The sequence below is a fragment of the Branchiostoma floridae genome, chromosome 1, assembly GCF_000003815.2.
Source record: "Branchiostoma floridae strain S238N-H82 chromosome 1, Bfl_VNyyK, whole genome shotgun sequence".
NCBI classification, from domain to species: Eukaryota; Metazoa; Chordata; class Leptocardii; order Amphioxiformes; family Branchiostomatidae; genus Branchiostoma; species Branchiostoma floridae.
Window position 1 is genome coordinate 27668175 of NC_049979.1, and position 27074 is coordinate 27695248.

Below are 27074 nucleotides of genomic sequence, written 5' to 3' on the forward strand. Positions count from 1 at the left end.
AAACCAGCACCATATTTGTATTCTTAATAAGGAAATGTAGGAAGTGCCTTCTTTGTTACGACAAGACTTACTTTGTATGAATTCTGTTATTTGGGAAGAAGAATGATGGCCATCACATACAATTCTTTCACATGAGGACCTCATTTCCATAATCAAAGAGGAACGTTTAGAATGCATCAGTCATGAAGATTGACATCATTTGGCATAAGTAGTGACGGCAAGGTATGAAGTGGTGGAACTCTACTTCATGTACAATGTGAAGAACCATGATCATAATGATCCTACCATGAGATATCTCAGCTTGGCTTGTTGGACAAGGTCCTGCTCCCTGGCCCCAAAGTCGTTCAGGCCTACTGGGATGAGACGTTTGAGAGCAGCCACCACCAGGCTGGTGCTGTGAGAGTACAGATCCTGCCAAAAAACAATCATGGGAATACTGATATTAATTGATATTAAATTTTACACTTTGAGACTAACTATGTCAAGAGATATAACTATATCACGAGAGTGGAGACAGCTCTCTCTCTCAATACATATATATCTTTATGTCTGTCGATGTAGGTTAGACATCCAGGTAATGAGATACGCCAAAAAATATTTACTCGAGCAACTGGATATGGTTTTGGAAACGGTCAGACGTTTCAACTACTATCCAGTACTTTTCGCCAGTGACACTATTTTTTTTGCGTATGTCTACTTTGTCCCCACAACGACCTGGAGATTACGTTAAAGTTAAAAATGTCATGTTTCCTCTCTAGCTTTATAAGCTAAATCAAACATCCACAAAACGGCATCGGTTGAAATTAAGCTGTTACAGTAATGAAGCAAATTAAAAAGTTGCAACTATAATGCAGGTAAGGACAAAGAAGCAGAAAACAATTTTACCTTTCCCCTTTTTCTTTTGTTGAACATTCCTGCAGTGGGTCTCTTGCCGCTGGTGCCAGCCAGGAAGGCCTTCAGGTCAATTTCATTTTGGACCACATAATTCTGCTCTTCTCTCCGGAAGGCCTGTATTGATACAATAGTGGTCAAACACAGAGGAATCTAGTTTGGTACTGATAAAACATAGACCTAGACCTGACAGAAGTTTGAGCCTGAAAAGTGTGATACTTTAACATCGCCAACATTTCAGGCGCAGCTCAAAGTGCTGATTCCGCAGACTTGCAACATCGTAAAACTGTCGTCCTAACTTTCGTCCTAACATCGTCCTAACTTTCAATTATGGATAAAAATTATTATCAAATTAAGTTTGACCACTCACGGCTGATTTGGCCCAGATGAGGAAGACATCAGCTGTTAGTTTGAAGAGAGTGTTTGCCTCAGGAGATGGGACCTTCAGCCATGCTTGTCTGGAGACAAAACAACAAGTAACAGAACAGAACTATGAGGATAATGATTCTCAGGTTACTCAAGAGTTTCCCAAATGCTTGACCGTGTACATTGTGTCCTATTTTGCTCTAACTTAATGCTATATTTGTACCTAAATAAGGTCATTCAGTTTATTTCTCACAAACCGCAATATATGATATGGGCTCTCAATAAGCAAGGATAGTGATAACTTTACCTGTTGAGGTCCACAAATCTTATGAGGAGAGGGTAGAAGGCATACAAGTCCCTGGCTAACATCTGGTAGTCCTGCAAAAAACAATATTGCAACAAAGGCATGGATGTTAACAACAAAGCTCGTATGCCCACTGTACATATCAAGATCACATGAATTGTATGATATGATATTCCATCCTTTGGCTAAATCAAATACATGATGGTACATGAAGCTCTTGAATATTTTTAAGAGTACAGATTTATCCTAGTGTGACTGAACGGAATGTGAAAAATAACGAAACAAATCTGAAAAAAGTGACTTTTGTAACATATACGTTTTCTTGATTTAATCATTACATTGAAGTTTGGCAGAGCTTTAGTTTGAATCAAATAATACTTCCAAGTCAAAGCTCCATCCAAAACATTGAAAGGAAGATTGTTCACCTCCGGAAGTAAAATTACTGACTGTCCTATATCTAAACACATGCTCAAGCCTATAGCAGAAAAGCCAATTTTCAATCAAAGTAAGTCTTTAGTCTAATGACTTAGCGCTAAAGAAAGACACCTTACTAGCCCTAGCCATAAAATTTAATGTACTGTTCTATAATTCAACTGTGGTAACATAAACTTGACCACTCTTAACATCATCCCTACAATATAAATGTTTTCTCAACATTCATACCATGGAAAATGAGGATTAGAGCAAACAATAGAGCTGTATAGTTTGAGGAATGCTGACAGAAGGGCAATAGATATAGCAATAGGCTGAGAAGCAATTTTAAGTACAACACATGACTATATGAAAGCTCTGTAGAGTGGCAACACAGTCTCTTTGTGCACGACACAGTCACAGACTACAGCGTTATGTACAGCAAAGCAAGTACATGTAAGCCTATTAGAACCCATGGAGAGCTCTTATAGTCTACTAAATAAGGTGTGACAGTAAAAGCTCATATAGCCTACTACATAAGGTATGACAGCAAAGCAAGGTGAAACCAAGTCAGACAGCCTCCCATCATCCTGGCCACACTCATTACAAGGCCAAGGGCAACAGACGAACCTGCATAAGTTCATAATACTTAGTCCATCTACGCTGCCACGTGTCACTGTCACATGCATGCTCATGCTCGTGATGGTGCCCTTTCTTCTTGTGGCGCTGCTTTTTCTGGCCAACACACATGGATGCAGAAATACTGAAAGAGAAGTCTGAGTCTAGGACTTTCACTGGGAGCCAAGAACGATCGGATGAAAGTCACTGACCAGACGTTCACTAGACAGCATACGCATACGACAGACATTTTTTTATGTCTTAGTTCCAGTACTTTACATGTACAAAGCAATCCATTCTGCACTCTACAATCCACATGGCTTTTACGATATGTACAACATGACAATATGTACAACATGACATTTGACAACTATCCTTTCAAAGCAATTTTACTCACATGACATTATAAAAATGGAAACATTCTAGCCACCTTGATCTTATATCATCACAAGACTGAACTAGAAAGCAGCTTTAGGCTTTTTTACCATGAGCCACTACCATCCATTTTCAAGCATTCCCAAATGTTGGTACCTCAAGCATGGCCAGTTCTTCCTCGGACAGGTCTGTCCCAGCCTTCCACTCCAGCTTCAGCAGCTCCTCTGTGTACTCTATCTGCTGAGCCTTCTTCTTCAGCTCCTCCAGTACAGGGAGGAAGTGGCTGCCCAGCAGTTCTGTACCTGCACAGCCGATGATTGGCTGGGTGCAGTCTGAAGTGGAACAGTTACAATCAATGTATTAGTCATTTATGTTATACTTGGGCCATTATAACGTTCAATATACAGGACCTGGGTGTTCTGGATTAGGTTGATACATGTGTTCTGTAGAGTTCTCCTTGTATCACATGGGCTTCCATAGAACATTCAAAATCACTTACCATGCGGCAAGTGCGCCTCTGTCGAAAATTCAAATACTGGATTCTGATGTAGGAACTGCTGTTGTCATTTTTGTTTAAGGACACCAAATTTGATCAATATCTGGGCCATTTCACAGTAAAATTTGTGTTTTTCAGGTGGGTAAAAGTACTCCACATCACCCTTTCTCCAAGCTTATCTATGGTTTAGATCGCCCTCTGTACTTCAGTCAATCATGCCCCCGGTTGGGCTGATACCTCGGGTGTTACAGAAATAATGGAATATACAGTGTTGTCTTCTATACTACATATATGTGACAATCATATTGTACCCATTCCTTGATTCTACAAGCTACCAAACTTTTTCCATTGGTTCCAATGTCTTTCTTTGCACCAAGTACTTCATTTTGTAAACATACTTGCAACTCTTTTCATCCAGCTGGCTTCAGGCAGGCCCAGGTTGTTACGGATCAGCTTCAGCACGCTGCCCAGAACTTCATTCATCTGTTTGTTGCTGACACCAGTGGTCAACATACTGTAAAAACAAAAGCATAGAGCTTTTAAAATGAGAAATGAGTTCTAAAAAGATGTTTCTTGTAGGGAAATGAGGGCTTTCTACATGGCCTAGTCTGAAGCAAGAAATTAAGCAAGAAACAAACTACAAGTGAATTTCTGTATATCCATCAAAAAACATGTTGCAACATTTTACCTGCATGGCATGCACGTTTCTGTCATATCCTTATTGTGTAGCTACTCAAAACTCTTCTCTTATTACAAGCGCATAAGGAATGGAAAAGCAAGGCCTGTAATCTTAAACCCACATGAAGGTACACTTTGACACAGGAGTGAGGAATGGGGACAGTCTGAGTACAATAAGTGAATTAGTCATCATTTACTTATAGATTTACAGAGTTCATAATAGGATAACAAAGGAACAGACTCACTCCTCAGCAACTCCCTTGTTGGCCATGTTGCTGGGCCCATGGTCCCACCACAGTGACAGGTAGCTGTATTAACAAAGAGGCATACAATGTCATTGTCTGTACCTATGACTGTGTGATATTTCAGAACAACAGAGAATTCAGCACTGAGGACAGCATCATGTCTACAGAGTTCAGGGTGTCCAGTAGTATAGGAAACAGACATTGTGAAACAATAAGGCTGGAAGTCCCTTAGTAACTTACCTGCACAACATTGGCAGAATGACTTCGATGATGTGTGGAGCTTCCTCGTATGCAGACTCCGAGTTGGCCAGCTGTGTGATCTGGTCCACCAGTTGTTGGAAGGTGGGCATGTCTGGCCAGATCTCCTGAGCAGAGCTAGGTAAGCCTGCCGATATACAAACACCAGATCAGCATTGACCAATTGCTATTTCTAGCCTTTGAAATAGAAGGTTAAGGTTAAAATATTCAGAATTTCTCTACAAGATGACTCTGAAATACATTCCTTTTTATGTGCATGCATGGCTACAATGAGTACAAAAAGTACCTTAAAGTTCATACATACAACAGTAGACTAACCCGCTGCTATTATTACTTCCACATCTTTCCTACTAGCAAACGAAAACGGAAATGGCCAGTACCTTTTGGCGCAAAATGTCCTGAAATTCAGCATGCATGTACATGTAGCGTGGGCAAATACTCTAAAACAATTTCTTTTCGTTACCAAAATTTTGTAGAGTCATTTGGTTAATGGTGGATATCCTAATGTTAGATAATTTTTACTGTTCCTATTTTGCCTAAGTATGTTGTGTTGGGAGGGATCTTAAAGGATGGATGCTAAAGATGTGTGCTTAGCCTGATTGAATCTCGCTCAGAAGACACGCCAAACATCTAATGGGAGGGGACCATTACTATCCCGGAAAGCAGACTTAAGTGAGCTAATCTCTGTCCAACATACCCAGCTTGGCGATCTGCTCGTTGTCTGCAAAGATGCAGTCCTTGTTGATAGTGTTGTACTCGTGTTCCAGGAAGGCCACTGGGAAGGCACTAGAGAAGGCAGCCAGGCAGGCACCGAGGGCAGGGCGGTTCCTATTCAGGGGGGAACAGTAACACTTACTAAACAGTAATAACTCAGTGTGCCAACCACCCTCACAATATCATGCTTAAGCAAACTATAACATGTTTGCCAACTGTCTAAAACTCTTTTCATTAGGATTTTCAACTAAATCAAATTTCTTACATCCAAACATGTTGGTTTTTATTTTTTTTAATTTATCATCTACTCTATTAAATCATTTTTTTGCCTATTACAACAGAGTGGTCTAGAATTTTGAAGGATAATTAAATCCCAAAGATGATCCCTACATGTGCATTTATTACTACTAAATTTGGTACGTTGATTGATGGAATTAAAGTCATTGTCAATGATTATGACTTGACTAGTCTGTCCACATTTTTTGTATTGTCACTAAATGTATTATTTTACCAATTTCAACACAAACTTTTTGATAAATATTTTACACTTTTGTATTTGAGAGACAATACAAAATGTATACGTCTTCATCTGATATTGCCTCAAGGTTGAAAATATGTGTACAGGTATCATAGTTTTGAGGACACAACCACATTACAACCAAACATCCATGACAATTTTGCTACAATACATTTAACATCAACTTATGCATTACGGGGATGAAAATTTAAGCAAAAAATTGTACCCATGTAGCACTTACAGGTAGCTTTATTTTCCTTTATTTTTTATTTCTAAAGAGTCTGATATTAGTTACTGCAATACTTTCTGTAATTGGTTACTGTCCTGAGCTGTAGAAATTCATGTTTCCATTGGCATGTGCATATTTTCCAAAAAAGGCCCCAAAACTTGTTTCCCTACAAAGGCATCTAGAGCCTTTGAGGAGAAAACAAGCTGTTTTGGGAAGTTGTGCTACCAGTAATATCATTGCGCCAAATTGCATCTTTAACTGGTGCTTATTATATTAAACATGTTATACCATATTTTCTCAAATCAAATACACACGTCAATCAAAATATGCACCCCCAATTTTGGGGAAGTCTCAAAATGGAAAAACTAAAAAAAGCACGCCCTTCTCCACCAATCTTGAATACATCTTGATTCTTAAACCAGATGACTTCAATGCAATGTCCTTACTTACATTGCCACTTTTCCCCATTGGTATTGCCTCTATAAAATTGTGAATTGCCAAGCGTAAAAATGCAGTGCGTTCTCCCATTCCCAGTGCAACAACCTCAAATATGGTGTGCACTCTCTGCCTTTGACACAACTTGCAGCACCTTTTCAACTTCGAAAAGTTAAAAAAAGTGCATAATTTATTTGAGAAAATATGGTTAACATTAAAACAGCTAAAACACAAAAGACACCAAATAATTCATACAAAAACAGTTACCCTTGTTAGCTTAGAACTTGCAAATTTGTGTTCTTTGTGAAAATTCATAAAAATCTTGGCCTTTTGTAGATCAAGTTTAAAATGACAAACAAAAAGGACAATGAACAACAAACAAACTGAAAGTAATCGTAACAAATTGAGTCCAGGATTTAAAGAGAATGTATTACATTGAGCACAACAACTGTGAGGTTTAGGACAGAAAGAGAAGACACAGACCTCTTCAGAACACTGCCAATGGATATGAAGGACGGTGCTTAGAACTCAAGCAGATGGAGCACAGCGAGTGAGGGTGATCAACAAACATGTTAATGTAGTGGTTGGACAGCACATGGAAGAAATGGTGAAAGAAGTGGCAGTGCATCGTAGCACAGTGGCAGTAGGAGGAAAAATACTCAAAAAGACGACGGACAAGATATAATCTACCAGAAGCCAGACAGTATGAGCAACGATAGACATGTACAAGCAAGATTTATGCACGATTAATTGATTATTATGAAGGTGAGTGCTTGCTGTTTCTTCACTTTCTATCGTACAAAATATGATAGCAAAATCTCACAATAACGTTACCTGCAGGATGTCAATTTCCAGTTTTGACTGATCACAATATGTTGATTAGTTTTTTTCAGTATCTCAGAACATTAAACCATAAAGCCGTCATGAGCTTAAAAGATCATCTTCACAGTATTCTTAAGTGCCCAAAGGTCCTCTCTTTTCCAAAAGGCAGAATAGATATTTCACAATCATGACAGATTAAATGGTCACGTCTAAGGTTTGCGTGACACAATAGATAATTTGAACCATACTGTCTATGTAAACACGCACATCCGTAAATGATAGAATGTGCTCGAATGACATTCGCCAGACTAATATTTTCTACAAGTGAGGAAAGGGAATAGCCACCAACATCCTACAGAAATATCCAGAAACGTTTGGCTGTATGTGAGGTTGCCAGCTGGAAGTATATGACATTTGTATAAATACCAGCAAAGTGCTGGGCTTGTTGACATCAGTCGAGTTTGGGTAATGTCATTCGAACATGTTCTATTATTCAAGGACATGCAGAATGAAATACTAGTAGTTTGAGAACAAAATGCCGAAAGCAGTTTGTCGTTCAAATGCATCTATCAGTATGGACATAGATAATGGTTGCAAATTAATTACAATACAAAATGACTACAATCTACCAACTATCAATAGATTAATTCTACTTTCTACTTGTTACATAAAAACAGTTTATTTCATTATGATGTTGAAGCGTTCTACGATCATATTAGACAAATATGAGTTATTTTCCAGTAAAAAACACAGATTACTAGATACTGCACAATGGAAGCTCAAAGACCACTAATGTAGTGGTAAAGCAGGAGGAGAAGGAAGAGAAGCAAGGTTCGTAATTACCTTTCAAGCTCTTCCTGCCCTGGAGATCTATGATGGCGCAACATACGCATGGCAAGAGCAGGTGAACAACAGAGGCAGGGTAGGCATAAGCATGGGACGTGAGGAAGCAGAAGTACATATATGAGAAGGCTGTGGTCCATGCGCAGGACCAAGAACAGGCCACACCTCACAACATGATGTATGACCAGACGTATGTCCAGACGTACATGTATGGTGAGGTCTCTACCAACAGATACAAAACAGAAATTGCTACTACGCTGGTAAAGTGTGACTCATTTCCCCTATAAATTATGACTTTCTTCATCAGTCTACATTTCTTACTCTGACCAGAAAATGTTAATGTTACTTCTCCATTTTGACTTCTGCTGTATCCAACACAAATACATTGTACTGGTACCTTCCACAACTGGAAAATGTCTTTACCAAATGGAGCAATATGACATAAGAAATTTATAGTGAACATTTGTGAATGTACAAAGTTTTCACCTTCCAAAAGTGGTTGCAAATATCCAAATGAAATTGCTGATCTCAAAGCATTGCCTGAAAATTTTTCAGCCTTTGGAAAAGGCTAAAGAAAGGGGCATTGAAAGCCACATAAACTTTACAAGCGTAGCAAAACTCTGTTTTGTACCGTTTATTGAACCAGTGCTAACTGAGCATCTGGCAAAGGGCCTTGCTATGGTATACCTGATCTCCATCTTGCCAAGGAAAGATGACATACTGGTGTAGTGCGAGAGACAGAGATAGATGGAAAGAAAGAGAGAAAGAGAGAGAGAGAGGTGCTCAGCAAAGGCAAGGGCATTAACCATGCTGATAGGCTCTGATTTACTGTGGGCCAAAATGTTTATCACGAGGTAGCACCACCACCGATTTGGACATCAGGGCTTGGCAGCATGGCAGGGCCCTTAGGCCTTAAAGTCACATCAAAGTGAAATGAAGCAAACAGGGAATGAAGAATATGATTATGTAGATAGGAAAAAAGGGAAAATGTGCAAGAAATGCAAAGAGAACAAATGTGATGACATTTACACAGAAGATACAACACAAGTTCATACAGAATTGACATCAACACCACACAGAGTATACATGTATGTTTGGTAACAAAAAAGCACCAGCCAGCAATGCTTGCACATACGCCAATTGCAAGCTGATATAATGGACTTCAAAATTAGACACAACAACAACACACAATCAGCTACATGTTTATAGCAACATAGAAACAGCCAAATACAAACATATGTCTGCCAGTTAAAGGATGAAGACACTACACGAGATGACTTTTGTGCGCTTATTTTTGTTCTCTGCCACATACATGAAAGCATTCAGTATACAAAATGTAAGCTTGAGAAAATGCAATTTTTGCCCCCTTCCCCCTGGTTGCAAGTGAACTACATGTCTGCACTACCAAGCTTAGAACACACAGCTTTAGCTTAGCTGCAACTCAAGCTGGAATATATTCATAACCTTTAACCTATCAAAAGCAATATGTACATTCCATGATCTTCATTTCCTCTATATCCAGGCATTCTTTTTCTAGGTCTTCACACAAAGCAAAAAAATAGACCTTAAAAGACACTTTGTGACAAGTCACCTTGCATAGAAGACAAAGTATTACAAGGCAAGCAAAGTATAGTGCAGTCCAGATAGCAAGGAGATGTTGTACATACGCTTCTGTGAAGATTGATTTTGATGCTCCAAGGAAGTACACAGTGTTGAAGATACGATATGCTGCCAGCTGGATCTCACCCACTGGGGAATGAAGGTCACACATTATGAATGCCAACAAGCAACAATAACAATCATAAATATCTTTACTGCTCAACAATAAGTGTACTCAAGTTCCTACAACCATTCTGAAACTGGTTCACCTCACCAATTTAGGTTTAAAGATGACCGCAATGGTATTGACAGTCATCATCATGAATCTTACATGGGTATATAATACTATTGTCAGGACATAATGCATGGTAATTTTTGTTGGTTATGTTTCCCTCTCTTATTTTAGTGTACAAGTGGTATGAGTCCCTATCCCCCCTCATCACAGTTCACATTGCATTTGTGAACAAATTCTGTAAGTAGTACAATGAAAACCTGTCAGAATTGTCCTGAGAAAGATGACAGCTGGTCATCAAAACATTGGAAGTAATAAAGAAAGGGTTGTTTAAAAGGAGGCTCTCTATTCCTTAATGTACCAACCTGGTGTCACCTCTCAAGAATAAACTGAACTGTATGAACCTGATGAAACTAATCAATGATAGAAATCACGCTAAATTCCTGAATACATTGTGATACTCACAGAGCTGTACTGAGCCATAGCTGTTTTCTCCTATGTGGTCAAAGAGTGAAGTCAGGACAGGGATGAGGACAGCGCTGCAGTAGGTCACCTCCGGTGCGCCCACGTACGACTTCCCTTTGGGCTTACCAAATTCGGGGCTCTTGATGGTGTTGACCAGGATGCTGAGGTCACCTGCAGCGTTGATGAAGAAGTCTCGTATCCCCTTCTTGACCTCCACAGGGCACTTGGGGCTGTTGATGGCTCTGTAGGGGGTTAGTGAGACACAGTTCTAAGATATGTCAAGAACACCAATATCTACACGTAGTTCTCTATTCTATCCGGTGGATTGTCAAGTGCAAAAGACAATCCCCAATATGCAAATAACCCAGGCTTGATTCCTTATGTATGTCAACTTTAATTTCCAATTTCCTTCTGATGTGTGTGACAACTACAGAGTATGAAAAATTGAAATTTGCATAAAAACATATTTTTCACCTTGCATCAATGCAGCGATCCAGGGCATGAAGGCATCTTACCCCAACTTGAACGTCCTTTCCTGCACAGTGATTGAAGGTACAACGACAGTTCAGTAAAGACCCATTTTTCCTTATTGTAGTATGCGCCAACTCTACATGATTGTATAATGCTACTTACAATAATATACCAATAGGTTATATGGTCCTTATTTTCATTTCTGAGCCTTAAAACCACATGACACCAGAGTACAACACTGTCTATAGTCAACAGGGTTGCTACTACATACATACATAACACTGTACTCAACTCTATTGAAAAATACATACCACCCATCTGACGTTGTCGTATAACTGAGTTGCATTGTGTAGAGAGACATAAGGAATTAGTACATGATTTAAGAAAAGCCTGCAGCCTGCCATCTTCAGAGAGTTAAGGAACCACAAAGATGTGTCACAACTAGTATTTCAGGTCTCAATCTTTAAACCAATGTCCACAAGTGGGATGGAAGTATGTGAGAACACATGACACAAGTTCTTTCCCTAGGAAGTGTTCATGGCAGGAATGTGTACTGCATAATATGCTAAACTGATGTGACAATGCATACTCACCAAAGTAGGCAATCTTATCCCTCAGGAGGGATGACAGCTCACAGAACAGCCTATAGATTTAGAAAAAATGTAATATTTAATGTGAAGTCAATCTAATACAACAGAAATATATAATTCTTACAGTAAGGTCTATGTAAATGAACTCCTCATACTTCCACACAAAGATAAACTTCTTGTACATGAACAACGCTGAAATGTCATTGCTTACCAGGACTTCCTACTGATGAGGCAACTAACATTTTTCCAGTCCAGAAAGGTAACTTTTGCATAGTACATATTTCACTCTGTGTTTTCTGGTGAAATGACTTCATATACAAAGATAGACTTTTCTATAAAAATTGCGTGGACCTTCCTAAGGAGATGTACAAAGGGGTCTATGAGATAAAGGGTTTAAGAAAAACAAGCTACTTTTATTGTGCATCATACCTTGTGACTAGTTCTATCTCCATGGGGGAAGCCTTGCCATACTCTGGGGTGGCTTTGGGATCAAGGACGAAGTAAGACCTGTGTGTGCTGAAGTACTTCTCTATCAAGGGCAGGACCACCTGTGAGAGAGGCAACCAGTCACTACGGTCATGATTCTTGGAGATGTCAGACAAGACATGCACATGTCAACAGCTCTGGGAATAGCTTTATTGCAGGTGTATTATAAGGCAGAACAGGAAAGTTATCATAGGCTATGTAATGACCAACCAACACAATGAAAAATAACTTAACAATGCTAAAGTTGGTTGCTATATACATGTAGAAGGCTTTCTTATGAGCCATCTGTCTTAGACTGATGACATGTATTTGCTTTGTCCTAGTTTATAGGCTACGCAAGAACGTTAACCTTTTTGTGAGGACTTTGGCTTTGAAAATGATATGCTATTCAATGTCCACAAAAAATGCTGCATGTAGTTTCCGAGTGCACCTCTGTCACTCTTACATCCTCTTCTATTGATCAAATTGTATGAATAGTGTTTGAAATTTAGTCCTTCCTTTGTGCCTGTTGATATGTGTGTGCTTTACCTTTAGGAAGAAGTTGATATCTTCTTCAGGTGGAACATCCCTACGTGGTCTTCTGACCTTCTTTGTAGAAGGTTTAGCTGCAAGAAACAATACAATAGTTCCACATTATCTTATCTTCAAAATAAATCTACAAAATGACCAAAAAAATGAATTATACGTTGGTGCCAAAATAGAAAATCATGCAAAATATACTCTTGTTGTATCAAAATGTCACATACAATATTGAAACCTTTAAAGTTCACTATAAAAGTTATTCATAGACTTTGATGATTAGCTCTGCATTTAGTTACATATGCAATCACCTTCCAGTCATAAGCCTTGAACCATGATCATCTTCTCATCGAAATACTGTAAGGCATATGTTACAACACTGGTGATAGAATTACACTAGAAATGCTTTCCCTAGTACCTGACCAAAATGTGCATACTCACGTGGCTTCATGCCTGCCATGATCTCTCTGGCCTTGTCCACATACCCCAGCAGCTTCTTCAGCAGGATGTGGGCAAACCTGTTCTCCAGCAGGTTCATCTTCTCCTTCTCCTCATTCACTTGTCTAAGGAAGAGAGAGGAGAGGACTATCAAAACCTTAGGAAAGCATTGTTTCTGGCATGTCTTTATGCCCATCTGTGTGTGTCTCTGTATCAGTACTATTTAGAACATTAACCAGTGTGCAATACACCTGAACCTTGGGTGAAGAAGACCTAATATCTGTTAATCTGTAGCCAACCACCTCACTAAGAATTTGCCTGTATCAAAGAATTACTAGTACCATTTCTACCTGCATGATTTATTAGAGTACAACAATGACACATGTTTTATCACTAAGGAGAGCAATCCTACAACCCACTGGCCAGGATGGTGGAGATTTCATCTGGTCTGTACCAAAGAAGCAACAGGCTAAGTACTATTTCTATCTGTGTGATTTACTAGAGTGGAACAATGATGCATTGTTCAGCACCAAGGACAGTAATCCTACATCTGACTGGTGAGGATGGTGGAAATTTTAGTTGGCCTGAACCAAAGAATTACCATTTCCATCTGCATGATTTACTTGAGTTTACTAAAGGGCACCAATGACACATGTTTCAGCACCACGGACAGTAATCCTGCAATGGACTGGCCAAGATGCTGGAGATTTCAGTTGGCCTACACCAGCAAATTAACATTTCTAGCTGCATGATGTACTAGAAAGCAAGTTTATCAGCAACAAGGACAGCAATAGTACAACTGATTGGCCATATTGAGACCGTTGAGAACGTAATGTAACGAATTTCGAAGTTTTATCCCAGCAATTTACATGATTGACAAGGATTGCTACTCTTCAATGCACTTGACTTACCTGATGACACTGTAGCCATTCATCTGTAGGAATTTGATGATGTCCATGGCCTTGTCCCTGTGTTTGGCCTTCTCCTTGGCCGTCAGGGTGTCATATGGTGCTAACATGGGGTGGGTACCGCCTCCTTAGTCAAAACAAGAAACATAAACTTAAGGTAACTGACACAGGAGCTGATTTCAGTGGGTTGAAATAAAGCACGAAAGAAGTGTAGGGCTTGTATTACAGAGGAATAAGACAAGATTATTCTTTGGGGGCTGTAGACAATATTTTTTATTTAGACACACACATTCAACTGTAGCTGATTATTGCACTAGTCTTCTTGCAAACCATTCATACTCAGTATGTCGATGAAGGTTAGACATCCAATAAGATATGCCGAAAAGCAGTTACTCAAGCAACTGGATATGATTTTGGAAATGGTCAGACGTTTCAGATAGCATCCACTATCTTTCATCAGTGACACTTGAGTGATCTGGAAGAAACTGGTCTTTTATGCCGACCCCCCTCCCCCGCAACAAAACTTTAGCTCCTGTGACTAAAACAACTGTTACAGGAACAACAAGACCAGTTTCTTCCAGAGCACTTCAGTGTCACTGACGAAAGATACTGGATGATATCTGAAATGTCTGACCATTTCCAAAATCAGATCCAGTTGCTTGAGTAACTGATTATACTTACTGATTCATACTGATTATTAATTGTTCTAAACTTTTATTTGTTTTAATAAAGCAGACATTTTAATATTTTAGTACACAAGCTTCATTGCAAACCCTTCATATTCATTAGAAACCGTTCCAAACTTTTAGTCGTGTTAATGAAGTAAATATTGGTACCTTTACCCGCCAGTTCTTTCTGCTTGCTGACGCACCAAACGTCGTGGAAATTCTCTGCCAAACGGTCAGACATTGCCTGTGAATTGGGTACAGAGAAGAGGAGAAGGGTTCAGCTACACAGAGAGAATGCATGAATTACCGGTCAAGATCAGAACAGACAATGTTGAAACTCATTGACAAGGAGCTCTTGTCCAGAACTTGTACAGCACATGTACAGACTGTGCAACACATACAACTATGTAACTATCTAAACTTTAAACTTACCGTGGAATAAGCATACATGCAGCATATAAAGGCAATTGAGTGGATCTTAGAATAAGGCCACGTTGATTTGATTATATGGATGACAGCCCACACGCATTCAAATTTTTGTCCATTCCAAAAAATTTCAATCATAATGTAATCATACAAAGCTGCTGTAAGATGAGTAAATATATGCAGTTAAGGTGCAAAAACAAATATTGGAATATTAAAGTAAAAGGATAAGATTTGAAAGAACAAAACAGAAGAATCTATTGTTCTGTATTCCATGGTCTCTGTGTCTAATGAAATTTCAGTTTTGGGGTACCCAGAGGATGTCATTCATCTGGTTTGAATTACCAGTCAGCAAATCAAACAATCAAACCAGGTGTATCTTTCGTGACTTTGCAATGTACATGTACATTGTGCCCTGTGGACATGTGTTTTTTCCAAACTTGCTATAACCACAAAAAGAAATAGACCAGACAAGTAAACTGGCGGTTCTGTATATATGGATGCAAGGCATTGAAACCTGAGTTCACATGCACATCCATGTCGTACTGTCTCTACAAGAGTATGAAAAAACATCATTTACAGAGTTTGTACATTGCAAAGTACAAGAAAGGAACAACATGAAGGTGATTAATGGTACTAATCATAGTTACAAATCCTCCCAGGACTTATTAAGGTTACCCGCTAAGGATATGGTCATTGTCAGCAAGACGGTCAGTGCATTCAAATTTGCAACATTTCTATACATTAGGATTTTGAGCGAGAAAATAAGATGTGTATTGTACAAGAGACAAAGATTATCTATAATACCGGCATGTAACAAAAAGAAATGAAGTTTTACTTTTTTGCCATATTGGTGTCACATGACTTGAGAAATACAACTAGCATTTAGTTTTTGATCACATTCATTTCCTACTTCTCTTTGGGTCTCTTCTAGACGTTTACCAATGTTTGATACTCACAGTGAGTTCTCTGGTTAGGGCAATCACCGACATGTCATATGGCTTGGGGTTATAGCCGTGAGGAGACTCAGCAGCAGCCTGCAATATACATGTATATAAAAAAATTAGAATGCGAAAGTGATCTCAATCCAGTTTAGCTCACTGGAGAGCTACTCTTCCACTGGTTGTGACAGAGAAGACAGACACTATGTACAGTATTTACAGGAATCATTTATTTTACCAAGGAAATTCCCCTAGCTCTTTCTGACAAGCATGATGAACAATAGATCATTGCTTAATGTCCCACCCTACACACTGTAACCCTTCCCAGTAGCATACATGTACATGTCAGGTAAACAACACAGCCTAGATTCAAACTCACATCTTTTTGATCCAGGGGTAATGTCGCTTAACACTGGATTGTGCACACTACTCAACTACTGGACTATGCATGCTTCTCACTTAAAAGATAAACAGTGGAATCTGGTTGAAATGTAAATTTATAAAATGTTACCATACGTTCAATACAATGAATCTAACAAAAGACTGCAGTATCATCACAGAACTATATTGTACGAATGGTCAACAAACATAGACTATGTTTTAACTACTTTACAGTTCTTGGCCAAAACACATATCAGCCAACTAACAAAGACCTACCTGTGTGTTGGTGGATTGAATCCTCCTGGTTCTCGCAGAGAGAGCCTGCTGCTCGGACTCCTTTGACTTCTCAACTATCCATCCCCAGGCCAGACAGCAGCGTAGGGCCTCTGAGATGGGTGTACGATAGAAATCCTTCTCCTGAAGACACACACAAAACAAACACAGCTTTCATTATCGTCATCATGGTTACGGCATTGATACATATACTGGAGCAGGCCATCATTGTTCTTCATTGTCTCTTCTCTGCGACTGGTATCATTGTGCCCCCCAGCTACCTATTACAGTCTTCTAAACAAAAAGCAGTATTTTGCCAGCTACCTAACCTACATGTACAAGGACATACTAGCTGTTGTCGTTCATGTTCATAGCCTGCTATCCAAACATATTATAGCTCCTGTGTCTCCTGTCATCTCCTCAAATATATTTCAGTGAGGACAGATTTGGAAGCTATAACACGTTTGGATACAGGCTCATTCAGACATGAGGAATGGAACACAACGTTATGTTACTTGTTAAGTCAAGGTTTCCTACAAAACGTGTTTCCTACAAGATCCAGCAGAAGACTTACATTTCCTTTGATGACTTCTATAAGATCTACATGTAAGTCATCAGCTTTCACTTTCTCGTACATTCCAAAGCATACAATCTGGAATAAATTGTGTTCCAAATACATACATGATCCTTGAAGAGCCTGTAAGGCTTCAACATGGGGTGTCTCTTTGCTCCTTCATCAAGCTCTTCACCAAAGGCCCAGGCAGCATTGTACTGTGGAGAAACAGGAAGGTAACATGTTTCTAACTCATAATATTATGTAATCTGCTCCTTTAATTGCAATGGGAATGCATTTTTCAATCAACTGATACCTCACTAGTAATTCAAAAAGACTGGTACTGATAGGAATATATAACCTCATTCAGTAGCCCACAGTGAATACATACATTTGTATGCTACTAAATTGCTTGTTGCTAGCTTTGTTAACAAGGCTTTGCACATACATTGTACAGGACTGGTTGAAAAACATTTTTAACTTCCTACAAAAGTCACTTATGTATGGTATTTCTACTTTATAATGTTTTTCATAGTCCACCAAATCTGTACCTACCTTTTCATAAGCCCACATGTCATGAGTTTGCTCAGCAAGTTTATTGACAAATCCAGAGAAGTCAATTGGCAGATTAGTTCTGTGAAATATAAAAATATGTATACATGTCAAAATAAAGCAAAAATGACCACTGGTAACCACTAACAGCTGCCATCTCAATTCATGCACACATCTCCTACCAAATACCCTAATGCATTTAGTTTGTGAATTTTTTGGCTAGGGCAACACCAATTCAATTTCTTGTTTCTCAGATTTTTGCAGGAAAATAATAAAGCAGGGAGCAAGATAGAAAGAGCATAGAAATTGGCATCCATAATAACAACAGACCTAAATACTACCACACTAGGCCAAATAACATCTTAAATGGTAGCATTTGCACTTTTAAAGCATTTAAAGCATTTAAAAGTGGAATAATTTAACTGACATTTCATAGTTTAATAATAATTCAAAAGACAAGAAGTTTCTTCAATTGTTGGTGCCCAAATACGAGTACTTGGGGTTGATATTTCAAATAAGAAGGAATAAATCAATTTTGAGTGAGCTAACACTGTAATCACATGTAGATGAACCCTACTAAGTGCCACTTACTTGTCAATGTTGACTGGTACGGGCACATAGTTCCCCTCCTTGTCAGTGTGGCTGTATCTCTGCCAGCTCTCATCGTCCTTCACCAGAGCATAGTCTGGCGACAGGGCGCAGGCAATGGCCGTCAGGCACGGCAGGGTTTTGGAGAACAAGGACGGTTCATAAGGCTGATAAAAAAGGAATAAGATTGATACAAAATTTGTTATCACAAAGCACAGTAGGGACATCTTTGTTGAAGGAGCATTTGGATGTGCAAAAGCTAGGTGTGACAGGTCGTTCAGTGTACAAAATGTAATATAACCAGCTGCTGCCCTGCCGCATGCCTGCAAAGCTGGTGTGTTATGCCGAAGGACAGTTATATTGGCTATATAGATACAGATAAGACATAATCAAAATAATTTCCACCACCGGCCTTTGCAGATAGCAGATGAAAACGGTAAGATTCCTTATTTTAAAAACACACTGACAGATCGAGCTGACAATACTTTAGGTGAAATTCAACAACAATGTAGCCACTTGTTTTGCATTGTCTAATCTGCTTAGGATTCCATGACATTCACAGATGATATGCACAAAGATTCTGTATGTAACACCAGTCTCTGAAGCCTGTCTACAAGAAATATATATGTATAAAAAGTAAATGCTGCTATTGATTGATAATTGAACCTTACCCTCTTTGCCAAGGCATCAAAAACGCCAGAGAACAGGTTCATAGTCAGCCTTTTCTCCTCATCACTGGCACAGCCGTAGTCTCCCCAGCCTCCAAGGGTGCCGTAGTACTTGGAACATCTCTCAAAGTGAAGAGTCAGCAGCTATGGAGAAAACATGGTAAAACAGATTTACAATCAAATAAGATTCTACAACTGTCTTTCATTTAACATTCTTTTCGTCAAAATATCCTTCAGGCAGTGTAAAAGCTTTTGCAAGCTGGAATCGTTTTCTTCACACAGGTACATCTGATCAAGATGGAGATGCAAGTACACTTACCCTCAGTGGTACAAAAGTGTATTCATTCAGAGAAGGCAGATCGTAGGAGAGTTTCCTCAGTAGTCTCTGCATCATGCTGGGTCGGAGCTCCCTGTAGGAACAGAATAAACGGTACTTGTAAGCAGACATATAATTGCAGACACTAAAAATACTTTGAAAAGGGCTTGTACTTTTGTTTTGTAAACCAGATGGATCAAAAATGAAGTACTGTACTAATTTATACTGTACAAAGTCATGTATGTGTACTGTAATAGCACAACATGTACATGTAGAAATACACGTATGTCATGCCTGGGCCGGAATAACAGCAAATACAGTTGTTACGGACCGGTCCATATTTTACGGTATTGCATAGGCTTTGAAGTTGTATTGCACGTGCTTCCATCAAGTGATTTGAACACACTTTGCATGGACAATTGGGCTGCTGTTACATTGGAATTTATATTGTCCCAAAGTTTTGTTCGAGGCCACCCCAATTTCTCAACTTCTGGGCATTTTGTACTGAGATGTATTTTTGACTGGACATGGCATAAATAATTGCCCTCGGTCCCAGCCCCCAGCAGATTGGACTGGCCCGTGATATGGATTACATCCTGTCGTATTCTATACATACCTGGCAACTGCTACCAAGAAGTCGGACACAGTGTCCCTCTGTGCGGTGGTGAGAGACCTGCAGCGAGACAGCCTGTAGGCCTGGTGCAGGAGGGAGTCGATCAGGTTGGCCCTGTGGTCACAGTTGGCAAACAGGTGGGAGTTCCTGGTGAGCAGGGGCAGCACGGAGTTGCACATGTACCTGTTCAGTGCCAGGGCCATGTCACAGTTGTGCATCTCATCCTGGAGGGTCAAGAAAATACTGATATTACCAGAATGTCAGTTTCCAAATTGATAATTATGTAATATTTTCTACATTAATAGTTGGTATAGAAAAGACATTGGCTAGGACAAAAAATGTTGTGTGTCCACTTGAACATAGTCTTCTTCAGCACACAACCATCTTTTATCATTCTCTAGATGTTTCAATGACAATCTGTCATCTTCATCAGTGCGTAACAAACAGTTTCCACTGGTGCTACTAAGTGAACCTTAAATGTCAGTGCAAATAGAACTTGATCCATTGTGAGGCAATAACATACGTAACTTTTCCTTGTCGGAAAAACCTGCCAACCCTAGCCTATTTTGACCAGGACCATTGGCAAGGTACACTAAATTTCTTATCTAACAACTGACTGACAAAATTCAAAGCGACCTCTTGTGTTTTAAACCCTGTTAACAGAGGAGGACTGTGAACCTACCGACCACAGTTTTTTCAGGGCCATAAACAGAAGCACTACATTTTTTCTAAGGCCTCATTAACCTTAGTCTAGATTAAATGTACATGTACGTTTAAACACAATCTGAAGGAAACACTATGAACACTATGACAAACAGACACTTACAGTGTCCAAGCTGTTGGCGGACCTGAGATCTGGCAAGAATGCCACTTCGATCAGCCTAAGCAGCACCTCACGTGTCTCGATACCGTACACCCGGTCCAGGAACACCACTACTCCTGCCTTATGTATAGGTGTAAAACCCTGCTCCATTCCTTGAGCCACACCTGTATAAAGGAATCAATTGTTAAATAAGGAAGCTGCAAACAAGTATCTTAAGACTGTTTTCAAAACACATTTGCTAACAGTCCCCAGCACACTGCAAACAGGTGCCAATTAGTCGCCTGAATGGCAAATTTTTCAAAGGTTTTAAAAAGATCATAATTGGCAATGTTGGCACAAACTAGACAGTCAATTAGTTTGATGATTACTTGAAATCTCTTTTGAAAATTTTTGATGAACCATAAAAATTGTACTAGATTTTGATTTAGTGGTAACACTACAGTTTCCAATAATGTTATCTTGCACCTAATTTGGGTTTGAAACTGAGGATGTGACATTCTGGGTGCGGCCATTTTGTTCGTAGAAGTCAGATACATTTTTGTATCTTACCCACGTGTGGCACGAAAGTGTGATCACAAGGGATGATTGGCAAACAATATGCACCAACAGTGAGATACCAGCTATAACACTTTTGTTTGTCTTTCTTGTACAATCATAGACCAGAGGTAACCCTTCATCACCCACCTGCCCTGAGTTCCAGAGATGTAGGCAGTCTGAACTTCAGGGCCAGCACACCCTCCAGGTCAGGCATCACCACCAGGCTCCTCAAGATGGCACGGATCCTCAGGGCCTCACTCTTACCCTGCATAATGAGCTGTTAACACAAACAAACAGTTTTAACAGCACATCTAACAGCCCAGTACACAGCTTAGTCTCAATTCTTTCTTCTTCTTCTCAATATTAAACTGCTGTTCTTTTGCGCAGATAATATAAATGACATCACAAACCATCCACCTTGCATGGATCATCAGATTCAAATTAATCAATTTTACTCTGAACAACAGATTTTGTAGTACACCTCTCAACTACAACTGTAGTATGCATCTTTAACTACAACTGTGTAGAAAATGAAGTTCATTTTGTATGCAGTGTTCACCATAGTGATGCCCTGAATGTAGGGACCACACAATCTAAACAGTCAAAAAAAGACGAATTCTTTCTGATATATATAATGATATCCTTAGACAACATTGTATAACAAAAACTGTGTAAATTTGAATACACTTGCTTAAAGAAGAGGGAAGATACATAATCATGTACATGTACATTTAACAGCTTGGTAAACGATACATTCAGTGGTACATGATGTACAAAATGTAGCATACACGTAGCTTTAGATGTTTTGTTTGTCTATTTGTTCACTGGTAAGACTACAAGTCATGATTTTACCTTTAATCTTGTAATGGTATATGGTATGGTAAAAGTATCGCATCTAGCCCATTACATGTGGGAAAGAACGTGCAAATAAAGATCAACTCTACTGAATAAAAGGTTCTGAAGAATGGTACATGTATGGATCATCAACATTGTACTATTTGACCTTCTCCACTTACATTTTGGTCAGGAGAGCACTTCCCCAGCAGCTCGATAAGTGCAGAGTAGAAGGTGATGATGCAGTAGGCCATGTCCACCTGGATATCTCCCTCACGGTCTCCTGGAGGTAGTCTTAACATGGGCAGAATGGAAAATACATTCAATCTCGGACATTTTTTAGATGACGCTTTCATTAATTAAACGGTGAACCATAAGATGTTAGTCTTGTGTTCTTGCTGTAAATTCCAAGTTGAATGTTGATATCAGTGAAAGAATATAAAGGGATTACTGACAAATGGCACCAGGTAGTATATCCTCATATTGTGTGGCTTTAGAATTATTTGCTTCAGAACTTCACAACTTAGAGCCCTGACAGCAATATCATGTACATACACTTTACAAAAGAGAGACTGTAATATAATAAACTGAAACATTGACCATACACTATGTCAATCTGCTATTCTGTTGATATTCCCATAGCCATATCTAAGATAGCGTATTATCATGTTGATTGTCTTGCTCATTAAATGGATTTATGGATACATTAAGGAAAGGAAATTCATGAGTTTGGCAAGCCAGTTAAAAGTTACTTTGAGTTGTTTTCTATCACCTTCATCATGGTGTTACAAACTCTACTACATGTACTTATAAATGCAGCCAAAATGTCGAAAATTGACTGTGATGGTGACAAAAGACTGTACTTTACCTGTCCTGAGGAGCAGGCCTATTCTTGAGCTCATCCTCATCTATGGTGACCTCAGGGATCTTGTACAGCTCCATGGCTTCCTTAATGGTGACCAGGAGACCTTTCCCCTCCTCCCCAAGGGCTGGACCCAGGCACTCAGGCCTGCGGATCAGCTGACGGACTACAAGCATGGAGTTCTCCTCCACACACTCATCTGTCAAAAGCAGCACAATCATTTCAGATGAAGCGCTTTTCTCATACCCATCATGAATGGGACTCAGCTACCCATATGGTGCATTTCTAAATGCACATTCAAAAAAGGATACATAATTAAGAAATTAAAAAATCTTTTAAAAAAAAAAGCAACAATGAGACGTGCAACCATTACAGTAACTGTTTGCAAATTTCATGTTTGCGTCAATAGAGTATGCTTTGGTCCCATTTATCGTTTTTCGTCAAGCACGGAAATCACTATTAAAACAGTGGTGTAATCAAACATGACAGGTACATTTGTATAGTTATCTATTGACCAGTTGTCAGACAAATCAGCTGGCAACGACCATTTTCCGTCACACACAGAAAACCTAATCTACCTCGTCAACGGCTGTTTAGTTACCAAAATATCCAACATTTATAATACTTCTGGCCTGTACACAATCAATTGGCTCTCTCTACCTTTAACCCAGACAGTCTGCTTGAGGAAGTCTATGTATCTCTCAGCCTCGATGGGGTCCCAGCCGATGTCGGCGCTCAGCAGCTTGTTGTGGTGCATGCTGGAGCGGGCCAGGTAGTTCACCACCTTCTCCAGGTGGGTCTCCCTCACGGCCAGGGCAAGCTCATGGTTGTCCATCACTGATGCTGAGGCCACGTCCAGTGGGGTGGCACCTCTCATGGCAGGGTCACCTGGAAAAGGGCAACAGATATGTTACATGCATGGTAGCATGCATAGTCCAGTAGTCTGCCTGTCAGTGACTTCGTCTGTCTGCATATGTGCATGTGTCTGTACTGCATTTTCTAATTGGTCTGCCAAAAGGTGCTTGTCAGCTTACCTTGTTAGTCCAGGAAGTGAAAACTGCTGTAACAACAAATGAAGCTTCATCACCAATGTCACAAAGGAATTTCACCAGAGACTGGAGCAATGCAGATATAGAATGATTTGTGTTCTGTAACAACAACTAAAATTTCAGAACCAAGGAGGGAAGGAACATCAGTAGGAGTTTGAAAGTGACACAAATATTGAATGATTTGTATTCTGTTTTCACTGACAATGAGGACCAGTTTCAGGCCCGGACCTGGACCTGAACCGTACCTGTACCTAACTTTTCTGTACCAGTATCAACCCCTAGTGCTGCTACAAAAATTGGGCAAATAAGCCCTGAATTGAAAACCAATCAGCATAAATTGTGCATTACTTGTCCAAATGACCTCAAACTTGGTATCAGAATGGAAGTGCAAGTGGTGGTTTACTCACTTAAGCCGAAAGAACTGTTGTCCAGCAGGTAGGACAGGTGGTCAAACATGGCCTTCTGGTTCTGTTTGCTGCAGCGGCAGAAGTAACACAGGAACCTACAGCTTTCCTCCACCAACTTGGGGAACAACAGCTGCAGGTACAGGAGAGGATTATAGTATGTTAGTCATTTGTCTAAACATGTCATGGCAAAGGGCTATTCTTTCTCTAGCTTGACAGCAAAGGTCCTAAAGGGAGCACGTCATACTGTAAAAGAATTTATAATTACTACTGATTTTTAAGATTGTGGTGTTTAATTTTATGGTAAGAAGAAGATACAGTGTTCAAGGTGGTTTTGTTTGAAATAGAGCTATAGTCACATACTGCTACAGTCACCTTTACAGACAGGTGACTTTACAGACATTCGGAAAGTACCTACTAGCTACTCAGCAAGGGTACTACAGATAATGTACAATACAATGTATAATAAAATTATCATGTCATACCTGCAGGACTGCAATAATGTTCAATACGGGTGTTCCAGACAGGGTGATAACTTGAGTTACCACATGGGCTTCTACTGTTATCACACAGGCTTCAATGCAGTAATTTTAGCTCACCTCTGGTGCACTCAAAAGCAGCGCACTCGGTGCACACGAAGAACGTTTGATTGACTCTATGGAAACCTGTGTGATACAGTCACCCATATTGACCACCCATTATGAACTTTATTACAGCCCAGGTATTACACAAAGAATAATGTTGTACCTCAGTCGATCCCTCCGGAGTCTTCCCCAGCACATTGACCATGACAGTCATGACAGTCTCGTGAATGTTCAGTGCCCTCAGCAGATGGGGGTGCTGGTAGAACACTACATTGTTCATCAGGCCTCTGTGGATACAAGCAGAGATAAAAAGTGTTACAAACAAATATTGCCATCATTAACTATCCATCCATGTTCTATTTCAGTATGCAATCAGCAAAAAATTGGCAATATCAAAACATTAATAAAGAAACATTTGTATACATGTACATGAAGGGGGCCACATTTGTGTAAAACAATGGGGCTTCAGGGCAAAAACCAGCTATGACATATGCACCAGGCGCACACTACAAAAAGACCCTGACAAACAATAGCAAACACTATCATTATGCACTTGCATAAATAATACATTTTGAGGACATTATGCAGTACTTTTGACGCTCAGATTTTTTAAAAAAATGGACACCCTTAGGTGCAACAGAAGGTGTTCCTCTGACGGGAATGTTGGTGCACCAACAAATGACTCTCTGGTTTCAATCCACAAAATTTGATTAAAAAAACTCACAAGTATCCCTACGCCTGGTATGCTATGTTACCATTGCTTATTCAGGAAAAAGCAAATCTTAATTTCTGGGAATTATTCTGGATTGCCTCCAAGTTACTGCATCTAATGGCCACATTGGTTTAATTATATTGGATGATATACTCAGGTGCATCAATTTTCACCTTTTTCCAAACTTTCTTGACCATTTACATTTCATAATGATGGAAATTTTTTGCCCAACTTTTTTTCCCATACTTGCCTCAGTTTCGGTGTTCTCAAAGGATGTCATCCATATAATTGAATCAATATGGCTTAACACATCACCAGGCACAGCAACTTACGCCAGCCCATGGATCATGAGCTCCTCCTCCTCTGTCCCCATCTGCACATTCAGCAAGGAGCGGATTTGTACAATGGACCCCAGCAGTCTGCGGACATCGTCAACAGACCTGTCACTGATCGTGTAGGACTTCTCCAGGGCACGTTGCAGCTGGAGAGGGAAATGGCACAAAAGAAAGAATTCAAGACCACCTTCAAAGGAATTTGAATGGGTACTGGTCACTTCTAACTAGTTCACACTTGGAATCAAAGTTGGACCCCTTCTCTCACAGGCAAAATATTGCCTGTCTGTCTCTTTGTTATTGATACTTTCATGGCCTGGCTCTGATAATCTTACACTACTTTGAAAGCCTTTCAGTGTAACACAAGGTTTTTCTCTAGCCTGCATCATTATGCTGTTCAATTACCAGTCTCAATGTCTTTCTACAGCAACTGCTTCTTTCCTTGGACTACCTCTCTCGCTGACAACTATTTTCTTACTGTATACACTCGCCATGTCATATCAAAGACTTGAAACATGGTACATTTTGCTTTCTCTACTTAGCACTCAGGGGAAATAGTATGGTAGTTTAACGTTAACACAAAGACCACTGCCAGTGGACTAGCCCCCTACTGTAGCAATTGCATAAAGCTATGTGGCTACAGAACGCAGATGGGCACTGCCTGATGACCATTTGGGGCAGGTAGGACTTAACCTTTTTAACTTTACATACAATGTATAAAAGGCAAAGTCATAAAACTGTTGAGAACTGGGTTGCCTACCTCTCCGATGCTGTCGTACTGCCTGTGGAGTAGGCTGAACATCTCCCTGACCAGGGCGGGGTCCTCCAGGTGAGCCTCGGTGGCCCACTTCACCATGAGCTGGGACACCAGCTGCTGCAGGTTCTCTACACAACCACAGGTGGGAAACAGTTGGCATGGGCTTATACTTCTCTACACAACCACAGGTGGGAAACAGTTGGCATGGGCTTATACTTCTCTACACAACCACAGGTGGGAAACAGTTGGCATGGGCTTATACTTCTCTACATAACCACAGGTGGGAAACAGTTG

At 39.8% G+C, this 27074-nt stretch overlaps 1 protein-coding gene across 1 annotated transcript in view; it reads right to left on the reverse strand.

Annotated features, from left to right (window-relative positions):
• LOC118419221 (ryanodine receptor 3-like) overlaps positions 1-27074 on the reverse strand; it is a 129206-nt gene that overhangs the window by 49200 nt on the left and 52932 nt on the right. Inside the window, exons 52-88 of the mRNA XM_035825574.1 lie at positions 26784-26908; positions 26024-26172; positions 25143-25266; positions 24399-24528; positions 23603-23830; positions 22949-23141; positions 22263-22374; positions 21394-21523; positions 20713-20873; positions 19890-20110; positions 19277-19367; positions 18961-19101; positions 18293-18456; positions 17705-17783; positions 17278-17367; positions 16600-16740; positions 15961-16038; positions 14747-14822; positions 13914-14037; positions 13006-13127; positions 12574-12650; positions 11989-12107; positions 11563-11612; positions 10973-11033; positions 10499-10740; positions 9870-9951; positions 8203-8229; positions 7021-7032; positions 5340-5470; positions 4625-4769; positions 4385-4447; positions 3860-3975; positions 3122-3297; positions 1565-1635; positions 1262-1349; positions 886-1008; positions 286-411 (exon numbers count right to left, since the gene is read on the reverse strand). Of these exons, the coding sequence (XP_035681467.1) occupies positions 286-411; positions 886-1008; positions 1262-1349; positions 1565-1635; positions 3122-3297; positions 3860-3975; positions 4385-4447; positions 4625-4769; positions 5340-5470; positions 7021-7032; positions 8203-8229; positions 9870-9951; positions 10499-10740; positions 10973-11033; positions 11563-11612; positions 11989-12107; positions 12574-12650; positions 13006-13127; positions 13914-14037; positions 14747-14822; positions 15961-16038; positions 16600-16740; positions 17278-17367; positions 17705-17783; positions 18293-18456; positions 18961-19101; positions 19277-19367; positions 19890-20110; positions 20713-20873; positions 21394-21523; positions 22263-22374; positions 22949-23141; positions 23603-23830; positions 24399-24528; positions 25143-25266; positions 26024-26172; positions 26784-26908 (4388 nt within the window). The remainder of the gene's footprint in view (positions 1-285; positions 412-885; positions 1009-1261; positions 1350-1564; positions 1636-3121; positions 3298-3859; positions 3976-4384; positions 4448-4624; positions 4770-5339; positions 5471-7020; positions 7033-8202; positions 8230-9869; positions 9952-10498; positions 10741-10972; positions 11034-11562; positions 11613-11988; positions 12108-12573; positions 12651-13005; positions 13128-13913; positions 14038-14746; positions 14823-15960; positions 16039-16599; positions 16741-17277; positions 17368-17704; positions 17784-18292; positions 18457-18960; positions 19102-19276; positions 19368-19889; positions 20111-20712; positions 20874-21393; positions 21524-22262; positions 22375-22948; positions 23142-23602; positions 23831-24398; positions 24529-25142; positions 25267-26023; positions 26173-26783; positions 26909-27074) is intronic.